General features: G+C 41.2%; 1 protein-coding gene across 1 annotated transcript; it reads left to right on the plus strand.

The window, feature by feature from the left end:
* The first annotated feature begins 4,856 nt into the window (after positions 1 to 4,856).
* On the plus strand, positions 4,857 to 11,850 carry LOC139423252 (small ribosomal subunit protein uS3-like). The gene is made up of 6 exons (XM_071175062.1): positions 4,857 to 4,914; positions 5,581 to 5,711; positions 5,913 to 6,006; positions 6,273 to 6,367; positions 7,694 to 7,881; positions 11,259 to 11,850. Exons 1-6 carry the CDS (start codon positions 4,885 to 4,887, stop codon positions 11,456 to 11,458), a joined length of 738 nt encoding a protein of 245 aa, XP_071031163.1. The 5' UTR covers positions 4,857 to 4,884; the 3' UTR covers positions 11,459 to 11,850.
* Positions 11,851 to 12,075: the final 225 nt, after the last annotated feature.

Genomic DNA, 12,075 nt, shown 5'->3' on the forward strand with positions numbered 1-12,075 from the left:
GTATTGTGTAACATGATGTCATATGAGTGTCATCTGATGAAGATCATCAAAGGTCAGTGATTAATTTGATCGAAGTTTCTGTGTTTTTGTGACTTGACTATGACCTAACAATCATGTGGTGCTTTAGCTGTAAATCCTTTTTGAAATCGGACACCATGGGTAGATGTTTCAACAAGATGTTTATCTTTCATTTGCTGTATTGGTCTTGTTAATTTGTGAAAGTTACATATTTATAAAAAATATTTTTGAATTTTGCATACTGTCTTTTCAGCGGAATGTTGAGGTGGGGTTCCGCTAGCGGAACACCCGTCCTAAATTAACTACAACCTAAAACCTCTTACCTTGGAATATTGAAGTCTCATGTTAAAAGGAACCACCAACTTTCATATGTTCTCATGTTCTGAGCAAGGAACTCAAACGTTAGCTTTTTTACATGGCATATATTGCACTTTTACTTCTCCAACACTTTGTTTTTGCATTATTTAAACCAAATTGAACATGTTTCATTATTTATTTGAGGCATTATATTAAGTTAAAATAAGTGTTCATTCAGTATTGTTGGAATTGTCATTATTACAAATAAAAAAATTGTCAGATTAATCGGTATCTGCTTTTATTTGGTCCTCCAATAATCGGTATCGGCTTTGAAAACTCATCGGTTGACCTCTACTTTGTACCATTCACTGATATTGTTAATATACTGCAAAATTCACCTGACCTCCGTAGACTGGTCTTCCCTGGCTACCTGATCCTGCTAAGACGTGATGAGCATACTGTTGTGTACTGACTGCACTAGAGTTTAAATCCCACGGGATGCCTGAGGGACCAACAGAGATCATTACTGCGGTCTGCATTTTTCATGCTGCAGGTTGGAGCGGGCGGTAAGACAAATGTGAGATGAAAATATTTGGTGTCCTCCCTATTGTATTAAAAGCACATTTTTCACATTTATACAGACAGAATTCGCTGATTCAACTTCAGTAGCCTACCTTTCCTAGTTGGGCGTGAGAGTTTAAGCGCCCCATAGCATGTGTGGTCTCATTGAAATAGAGGTTGCGGTCCAAACACTTAAAAGACACCCTATCCCCTCAGCCCTCAAATTAAGTGGACACGTCTGACGAGTATACACTTGCAGGGTGAGGGAAGAAGGAATGATTTTTAAATGGACCACCCTTGGCCGGAAATTCGTCACTTGTTCATCCCTCGATGATTGTGTTTTCAGCCACCGGCAGCTTGTGGGTGCTTTATATGTGCTACTTATTTGCATTTGTTTTTACTTACACTTGTATGTTGACTTCTCCATTGATGTTGTTTAAGTTGCGGTTTTAGCGGATGTACAATCGTCGAGAATTGAATTATGGGGAGTTTCAGGCCCCGTAGTGAACATAATTGTACACTCGCAGAGCCGACTAAAACACGTGGGCTGAGGGGCTTACATTGCAAACTTCCTTTGCTTCGCTAATCATTCGGCCCACCCTCCAAGATGGCGATGGGGATATCCCCAAGGGCATAAGGTGAGGGTAAGTGGACGAGGGTGTGTCTTAAGTGTTTGGATCTCACCCAGAGTAGGCTGCCTACATGGGTGGAGAAGCATTTGGCAGATAATTTGAATATTAAATTAACTTCAATATAATTAGACTGTAGTTTACTACAGTATCTGTATATAAATATTGATAATGGAAAGAGGTGGAGGGTGCTCAACCAACATGAGTAAACAAAGTACAATCAACAAACGTAATCATGGAAAACGCACATACAGTTGAAGTCTGAAGTTTACATACACTTAGGTTGGAGTCATTAAAACTCGTTTTTCAACCACTACACAAATTTCTTGTTAAACTATAGTTTTGGCAAGTCGGTTAGGACATCTACTTTGCATGACAAGTAATTTTTCCAACAATTGTTTACAGACAGATTATTTCACTTACAATTCACTATCACAATTCCATTAGGTCAGAAGTTTACAAACACTAAGTTGACTGTGCCTTTAAACAGCTTGGAAAATTAATGTCATGGCTTTAGAAGCTTCTGATAGGCTAATTGACATCATGTGAGTCAATTGGAGGTGTTCCTGTGGATGTATTTCAAGGCCTACCTTCAAACTCAGTGCCTCTTTGCTTGACATCATGGGAAAATCAAAACAAATCAGCCAAGAACTCAAAATAAATTGTAGACCTCCACAAGTCTGGTTCATCCTTGGGAGCAATTTCCAAACGTCTGAAGGTACCACGTTCATCTGTACAAACAATAGCATGCAAGTATAAACACCATGGGACCTCGCAGCCGTCTTACCGCTCAGGAAGGAGACACGTTCTGTCTCCTAGAGATTAATGTACTTTGGTGTGAAAAGTGCAAATCAATCCCAGAACAACAGCAAAGGACCTTGTGAAGATGCTGGAGGAAACAGGTACAAAAGTATCTATGTCTACAGTAAAACGAGTCCTATATCGACATAACCTGAAAGGCCGCTCAGCAAGGAAGAAGCCACTGCTCCAAAACCGCCATAAAAAAGCCAGACTATGGTTTGCAACTGCACATGGGGACAAAGATCGTACTTTTTGAAGAAATGTCCTATGGTCTGATGAAACAAAAATTTTGGAGGAAAGTGGGGGATGCTTGCAAGCCGAAGAACACCATCCTAACCGTGAAGCACGGGGGTGGCAGCATCATGTTGTGGGGGTGCTATGCTGCAGGAGGGACTGGTGCACTTCACAAAATAGATGGCATCATAAGGTAGGAAAATGATGTGGATATATTGAAGCAACATCTCAAGACATCAGTCAGGAAGTTAAAGCTTGGTTGCAAATGTGTCTTCCAAATAGACAATGACTCCAAGCATACTTCCAAAGTTGTGGCAAAATGACTTAAGGACAACAAAGTCAAGGTTTTGAGGTGGCCATCAAAGCCCTGACCTCAATCCTATAAAAAAAATAGTGGGCAGAACTGAAAAGGCGTGTGTGAGCAAGGAGGCCTACAAACCTGACTCAGTTACACCAGCTCTGTCAGGAGGAATGGACCAAAATTCTCCAGACTTATTGTGGGAAGCTTGTGGAAGGCTACCCGAAACATTTGACCCAAGTTAAACAATTTAAAGGCAATGCTACTTCTGACCCACTGGGAATGTGATGAATGAAATAAAAGCTGAAATAAATAATTCTCTCTACTATTATTCTGACATTTCACATTCTTAAAATAAAGTGGTGATCCTAAGTGCCATAAGACAGGCAATTCTTACTAGGATTAAATGTCAGGAATGGTGAAAAATGTAGTTTAAATGTATTTGGCTAAGGTGTATGTAAACTTCAGACTTCCGCCACTTAGCCTAACCTACAGTTGTTCTAGCTTGTATGGCTCCCTGGGCAAACTCACCCTTCAGCGCGAACCCACCCTGGGCGAACCCATCCTTCCAGTGGGGAGACCTGAGGTCAACATGCCCCATCTCGTACTTCTGAGTGGGAGACCGTCCCAGGCAGTAGCCTGCCTAGCTCACAAACTAGAATAAAGGTGCCCACTCCGACAAGGTTAATTGACCCACAGTCCCACACGGTGACATGATATCATTGACTTGACGTGCAAATGAGCGATAGAAAAACAATCACACAAATGTCACCATTCCACATTTTTTTTGTGCAGGCGCCCCATGGGTGTGTGCCCATGTCGCCTATACCTAAATCCGCCACTGGTTAGGCTACTATGGTGAGCAAGTGTTGCTCCTTTTTCTTTTTTAAGAAGTATCATTTACCCATTTGTCTCTGCTAACAAATCGTCCTCCTAAAAGGTAAGCTATATCCTATAGGCCTATGCAAAACATAGCAAGTGTTGCTGTCCCATGCATCATGACAGTGACCTCTACTGTGCACCATGACAGTGAAACCTATAACATTTGAGCTGTTTGTTACTGTATCACTGTGAAAAGTAGGGATTTAGTTAGGGAAACTGACAGATCAATAACGTTACATTGCCATACTGACCAATAAAACTCATATTGCACTGAAAAAACGTCAGAATATCCAACATTTTAACTCATATTTCCCAAACTCGGACACCAATGGTGCGCATTTTGTTTTTTCCCCAATAATACACAAGATATTCAAATGATCAAACCTTGATTAGTGAATCCCTGCCTTGACAGTATGCAAATAGGTTAGGACCACACAAACCCAACAGTTGCTAGCCAGCTAATACAATCCAACTTTGTTCCGTTGTTGTTGAGTTTGTTATTGTGCAGGGGTGGGCAATTCCATCCTCGAGGGCCTGATTGGTGTCACAGTTTTTCCACAGTTTACACACCTGACTCCAATAATCACCTAATCATGATCTTTAGTTTAGAATGCAATTTGATTAATCAGCTGTGTTTGCTAGGGATGGAGAACACGTGTGAAACCAGTCCCCGAGGGCCTTATTGGCCCACTCCTGTTCTAGTGGCATGCTAACGTCTGCATGTTAGCTAACATTTGTGTCTTCCTTTCACAGTAAACACACCTTAAGCGTGTGTTTAGGTAGAATAGCTTAAATACGTAAAAATGTAATTGATCAGGAATGTTATACCATTCGATTTATTTCCGTCAAGTAGTGTACGTTTAAGTTTGTCCGTTTTAGCTTTGTTGTTTAAAAAAATATATACTTTCAGCTGTGTTTGAATCTGTTGTGTAGTGTTGGGGCAAAACCAAAGACAACAGAGCTAAAACAAACAGACAAACTAAAACGTACACTACTTGACGGAAATAGAATTGTATAACATTCCAGATCAATTACATTGTGTACGTATTTCAGCTATTCTAACGCAGTGAGGATGTGCAATGTGCATGCGTTTAAATGAAAACAATAGCATATGGTTATTTCCGGGTAGCAGGAACAGTCTTTCCGGTCTATGACACTCCAAAGATGGCAGTGCAAATATCTAAGAAGAGGAAGGTTCGTACCGATTTCTTTAGTTTTAGAGATTTCAGTTCACATATATAGAAAACACCCTTATAGTTAAGAAGTTAGTTACTGCGGTAACATGTCCTGTGATTAGATGTACAATTTTCCAAAGTTTTTAATTATTTTAAAGCTACGGCTGGTGACCTAGCATGCTAGGCAGCACGCGCACATGATCCCATACTGTAGTGTTTAAATCTATTCTTCATTGACCAGTGTAGTTTTCTAAAGATGTTAACTAACTAGTTACTTTGCTAACCCATTGGTACCTTTCTTATCTACAGCTTCAAAATGTCAATCAATCCCCAACCTGCAGGGTATTCTCCTGGCCATGCAAGTTTAGTTCGTACAATATTACTATGCCAGTTTTCCATAAAACAACAACATGCCACCGTGATGCCAGATAATGTGTGCGTCGGTAAAATAAGTTGCCTCCGGATAGATGGGGTTTTCTCGGTTCGACCAGGAGAGTTAAACTGTATTTTCTAATGTGATCAAAGTGTACATGTTACATTCCAATCTTTACTTTGGTTAGACGTGTCCTTGGTAAGTCTACTGATTGTTGCAATGAGCAGCCAGGAGGCTGTATTTCAAACGGGCCCTGCTAAATTACTTGCTGATTACCTCACTCACACTCCTCCTGTCTTCATATTTTTACAGTTTGTCGCTGATGGCATCTTCAAAGCTGAACTGAACGAGTTCCTCACCAGAGAGCTCGCTGAGGATGGCTACTCCGGTGTGGAGGTTCGTGTCACCCCAACCAGGACTGAAATCATCATCCTGGCTACCAGGTGAGTCCAAAAACCTGGAGATCAAAACCACAGGACTAGTCCAAATCAATGCCTGTCAGATGTTTTGACCTCAAGTAGTCTGTCAAGATGAATCCACACTTGGTTGTGCATGTCTAGCTACATGCCTGAACACTGCTGTTGAGAGCCAGTGAATTGACTCAAACTGTTGAGGTGCCAACAGACCAAATACTCTTTCTCCAGGACACAAAACGTTCTTGGTGAGAAGGGGCGTCGTATCCGTGAGCTGACTGCAGTGGTGCAGAAGAGGTTTGGCTTCCCAGAGGGCAGTGTTGAGGTAAGGGAGGCTTGGTTTCAGACACCCATTGTCATGTTATGGGCATGATAGATCTCTACATTTTTGTTTTCATTGCTTCAGGATCATATTTTAGGGGTGGTGGATGACTATAAAGTTAATATTTGCTTGTGGCTCATTCCTTGTCAAATACTACCAGAAATTCTATCATTGTCATCTGGTCCCCTAAACACTTTCTACTCTGAAAGTTTGCAACATACTGTGAGTGTGGTTATATAACTGTCCTTGTCTGTTTTTCTTGCCATCAGCTGTATGCTGAGAAGGTTGCTACTCGTGGTCTGTGCGCCATCGCCCAGGCAGAGTCCCTGCGCTACAAGCTTCTTGGGGGTCTGGCTGTCCGCAGGTGAGGATTTTTGCCCTGTGTTTTCTCGTACTAACTATGGTTAGTACTTAAAGGTTTGTATTAGTTACTTTTTTATTTAACTAGGCAAGTCAGTTGAGAACAAATTATTATTTACAACCTACCAAAAGGCAAAAAGCCTCCTGCGGGGATGGGGGCTGGGATTAAAAAAATATAGGACAAAACACATCATGAAAAGAGAGACCTAAGACAACAACATAGCATAGCAGCAACACAACATGACTACAACATGGCAGCAACACAACATGGTACAAACATAATTGGGCACAGACAACGGCACAAGGACAAGAAGGTAAAGACAATAATACATCATGCAAAGTAGCCACAACTGTCAGTTAGTGTTAATGATTGAGTATTTTTTTCTCTCCAGCTTTAAAGCAATTTTCCTGCAATTCTACACATTTTGCAAAGGAGCTGAGAGAAAATGTTGCACTTTTAAAGATGTCCTGCAATTCTATGCATTTTTCTACGGCTAATGCTGTGTTCTTTTGATCAAACATAATTAACAAAATCAATACTGCTAAATTAACTTTTTGGAATGTTCAATTCTCCCTGACTAGTTTTGTATTTTGTTGATTGTTAGTTATCAAAGATTATATATATTTTTAAATGGTCCATTTATCTTTCATACATGCTCAGTCTGGTTTTAGGGGTTTTAAGTTTCCACTGAAAGTGTTTTTCATCCTGAGAAGTTGTGTTCATTTAAAAAATATATATATTTTTTTTTTACTCTGCTCTAAATTTGGAGATGCAACTATACTGGCCCTGCCAAATATTTAAATGGCAAAAAATCCCTGCTATATATTTTTTAAATGCAACTATTTAGCGGGCAAAATGTATAAGCACTGGCAACATTTCAAACTCTAAGATGTTTGGAGTATGTCAAGTGCTGTGAAAATGTTACCTTTTGTTTTCAGTTGTGTACTGTAAGCTTTTTGCTTTAAGCCCTTTTTCACTTTTTAAAACGCAAATTAATATTTTTCATGAGTACTTGAATGGACATTCTTAATACCCATCCTGTTAAACCTTGAAAAGATAGTGAAGTGATGCAGTGGTATGGCATACCTCTTGTGACTTCAGTTATTATTTTAGGTGTTAGTTGAAACTGGAAGATCCCAGTGTTTGAGCACAATCATCTTTTACAATATTTTACACACTACTCTAAAGGGTGGGATGAATAGAGTTTAGGAGATCAAGACTGCGATTATCTGTTGTATATTATTTTTCATGCCACTGTCTGGCAGAGTTGAAGACCTGGGACTTGTAAGAATATATGGTGTTTTAATTCTGCTTGTTTTGGTGTTGCAGAGCCTGCTATGGTGTCCTGCGCTTCATCATGGAGAGCGGATCCAAGGGTTGCGAGGTGGTGGTCTCTGGAAAGCTCAGGGGTCAGAGGGCCAAATCTATGAAGTTCGTGGATGGCCTCATGATCCACAGCGGAGACCCCGTTAACTACTACGTCGACACTGCTGTCCGCCATGTGCTGCTCCGTCAAGGTGAGGTCACCCTGGGGTTTTATGCCTGATTCACACTATAGGCCCAAGCTGTCTGGATTGGCCTCTTTACGCATCCACTGTGGTTGCTGTCCATTCCAGCAGTTCCAATGTGGCAATGTCCCAATGATCTCTTAATCATCCCAAAGTGTGTAATGCTTGCTTGTTTACTTCCCTTAACTGATTTGAAAGGAAATGACTGCTATAAGACATGGTGGAAACTCCCTCTTCCGTTTTTTTTTTTTGGAAGTAGGCAATGAATGCACACTTCAAGAGAAAGGCGATATTATTGGGATGCACACAGTGAGAAGAAATGACCCAAGCTATCGCCATATGGTTCGGATCGGCCCTATAGTGTGGATCGGGCATTAAATGGGCCAGGTCAAGACTAGTGTTGCACAGTATACCGGTACCACAGTAGTATCACGATACCAAAATGCCATGATACTTATGTTACCAAAATTGTAGAATACCGTAGTACCGTTTCATGATACTACCACATTTTTCAGCCCTACCGATTTTAAAGAACCTGCTGGCGTCGGTTATAAACATGTTATGAAGTCTGTTTCTTTTAAGCAACAGGCTATAAATCTAATTTATTTATAGAGCCCTTTGTACATCAGCTGATATCTCAGTGCTGTACAGAAACCCAGCCTAAAACCTCAAACAGCATGCAATGCAGGTGAAGAAGCACGTTGGCTAGGAAAAACCTGGGAAGAAACCAGGCTATGAGGGGTGGCTAGTCCTCTTCTGGCTGTGCCGGGTGGAGATTATAACAGAACATGGCCAAGATGTTTAAATATTCATAAATGACCAGCATGGTAAAATAATAATAATCACAGTAGTTGTCGAGGGTGCAGCAAGTCAGCACCTCAGGAGTAAATGTCAGTTGGCTTTTCATAGCCGATCATTAAGAGCATCTCTACCACTCCTGCTGTCTCTAGAGAGTTGAAAACAGCAGATCTGGGTCAGGTAGCACGTCCGGTGAACAGGTCAGGATTCCATAGCCGCAGGCAGAACAGTTGAAACTGGAGCAGCAGCACGGCCAGGTGGACTGGGGACAGCAAGGAATCATCATGCCAGGTAGTCCTGAGGCATGGTCCTAGTGCTCAGGTCCTCAGAGAGAGAGAATTAGAGAGAGGAAAGAATGAATGGGGCCATGTATCGTGAGATTTTGAGTGAAAACCTCCTTCCATCAGCAAGGGCATTGAAGATGAAACGTGGCTGGGTCTTTCAGTATGACAATGATCCCAAACACACTACCCGGGCAACGAAGGAGTGGCTTCGTAAGAAGCATTTCAAGGTCCTGGAGTGGCCTAGCCAGTCTCCAGATCTCAACCCCATAGAAAATCTTTGGAGGGAGTTGAAAGTCCGTGCTGCCCAGCAACAGCCCCAAAACATCACTGCTCTAGAGGAGATCTGCAAGGAGGAATGGGCCAAAATACCAGCAACAGTGTGAAAACCTTGTGAAGACTTACAGAAAACGTTTGACCTTTGTCATTGCCAACAAAGGGTATATAACAAAGTATTGAGAAACTTTTATTGACCAAATACTTATTTTCCACCATAATTTGCAAATAAATTCATTAAAAATCCTACAATGTGATTTTCTGGATTTTTTTTCTCATTTTGTCTGTCATAGTTGAAGTGTACCTATGATGAAAATTACAGGCCTCATCTTTTTAAGTGGAAGAACTTGCACAATTGGTGGCTGACAAAATACTTTTTTGCCTCACTGTATATACAAAATCAATCTTTCTTTTGCTCCTTAAATTCTGTTTGGTGCCTAATGTTTTAAGCTGTGAGCAATGTGCGTGTGTTTGTGGGAGAGTGTGAGGAAGGGCGGGAGAGGGTATTTTAACTGAAGAGTAAAGAACGTTTCATGCAGTGTTTTACCCTTACTGCCACAATGACATGCAGCTCATTATGCATGTATATTCCTCCAACCAAATCACAGGTAGGCCTTTGCAGATATGAGCAAATCAGCCATTCTATTATACACTGAACAGTGAAGTTAAATTGAATGTGTTGTATTGAATAGGTGTGACTTTGTGACCGCTTTTTGCGTAGGACATACGTAGAACGTTTAGAAAACGCAGGGTTTGCACAAGGTGCTTAGAGTACTTGAATTTGGGATTATGTATTGGAATACCTTAAATCAGACATTTTCTCAAGTTGTTACTTGAAAAGTACTTGGATTAAAATGAGAGAATAGATAATAACCAAATATGTTCATGAAAAATATTAGAAAAATGTATTTGTTTTACAAATTAATTTCCAGGCAGACTACTGAGTTTTATTTCCTCACGTCTTTCATGCTGTGGTTGCCAGGTGAGCTCGCTCATCCCATCCACTCAGCCAGGCAGGTACAGAACTGACTGTACCTGCCTGGCAACGTCACATCGATAGCTAAAATGCTAGGCAAATGTAGATTTAATCCTACCTTTTGAGGGTATGGAACATTTCTGGGATCTCTAATTTCAGCTCTGAAAACATTGGACCAACACTTTACACGTTGCGTCTTATATTTTTGTTCCGTATAGTTTTTTTTTTTTACCTCCCCATACATCACTGGACCCAATCACCCCACACTTCTCTGCAACAACCTCCAGCTTTGTTGCCAATAGCTCTATTTACGGGGCGGGGCGCCCGCGATATTCTGCTTTATCAAGCGGCAGCCATGTCCCTGCTGTTCTGGTGGCCGTTCGCATGCCATTTTCCCCTCACAAGCCACCCGCTCTTTCCCAACTAGCAACACTAAAGCTGCAGTCGGACGCAAGATGTTTTTCTGTAACTATTAATTAGTAGATTCCCAAATACCCAATAAAAACAGTCATTCAGCTGGAATTGTGAATAGGAAATGTGTTCACCAGTAGGCATGTCTCAACTCTGCTCCTCATTACTCAAATTACAAAATCATTAGTACTGACTTAACACTCATGTAGTGAAACATCGTATTATTATTTAGTGGAATTTGTAAGGTAGTGATGAATACTGTTTTTCCCCCATGAGGTTGTGGCAATATATTGCCACCTGGTGGCAACTAGAAACAATCGCATAATATTAACTGTTACAAATTGATGGTCCTTGAAAATAGATATTAGTACTTGAAAGTCCTTACTTGACTTGCCACTGTGTGTACGAATCCTGAAACCGGGAACACGCGTCTGTGGGGGGTGAACAGGACACTAGGCTGCTGATTTCCCCCTATGGTATCGCAATACTGCTTGGTATCGTGATAATTGGCCTGGTATCGTTAGTACAAGGTTTGTATAGTGACAACACTAATCAAGACGAATTGTCTTATGGAACAGGACCAGAAATGATAAGTGGTGAAATGGTGTCATATTTGAGGTGCAATCTGTTCTGCCTGTCCAAAGGTGTGCTGGGGATCAAGGTGAAGATCATGCTGCCCTGGGATCCCAGCGGTAAGATCGGCCCCAAGAAGCCTCTCCCCGACCACGTGAGCATCGTGGAACCCAAGGACGAGCAGGTCCCTTCAACTCCCATCTCAGAGCAGAAGGGAGCCAAGCCGGAGGCCGCTGCCGTCGCACCTGCGACACCCGTCCCTACAGCATAACCATGAGGGAGCCCCAAACCAGAGTCACAATTTTCCCAGTGTAAGGCAGGTTTAGCGAAGTGTTAAAAAGGCAGGATAAGTTCCAGTACAGCTTGCACAGTGCTGCTTTGTCATTCCCCCTGAACACAGAAACCCTGTTTCCTACTATCTCGGTCTGTCTGCATCCCACAGTTGGCAGGGACGCTTGGTTTCAGACACCACGTCGCCCGTTGACATAAATCTATGCATTTTGTTAGCATAGCCTAAAGGGAGTGCTAAAAAGGTTAAGGTAGCAAAATGTCTGATCTAATTTTCCCTATTAAAAAAAATAATAATTTAACAGGTCTTCATGAGTCATCTGGAAATTCTCCAATACCTTTTTTCAATTGTTGATAAAAAAATAATAAGTGTCTGTAAATGTTTTCTTTGAAATTATTTGACCAAATTGCCTTTCACTATGGGAAGTTACACAATGCTTGCTTTAAAACTGAGCCTTTGCCCTTTAAAGTCACTTTGGGTATCTTGATACCCACCCCAGAGCATCTAGAATGTAGTTGCAACCTATTGCCAAACTGTTACTTTTACTTAATTTGTCATAATGGTGGTTAAAAAGTTAGCAATTTAACAATTTAAGTGGC

The sequence above is a fragment of the Oncorhynchus clarkii genome, chromosome 12 (assembly GCF_045791955.1).
Source record: "Oncorhynchus clarkii lewisi isolate Uvic-CL-2024 chromosome 12, UVic_Ocla_1.0, whole genome shotgun sequence".
Classification (NCBI taxonomy): Eukaryota; Metazoa; Chordata; class Actinopteri; order Salmoniformes; family Salmonidae; genus Oncorhynchus; species Oncorhynchus clarkii.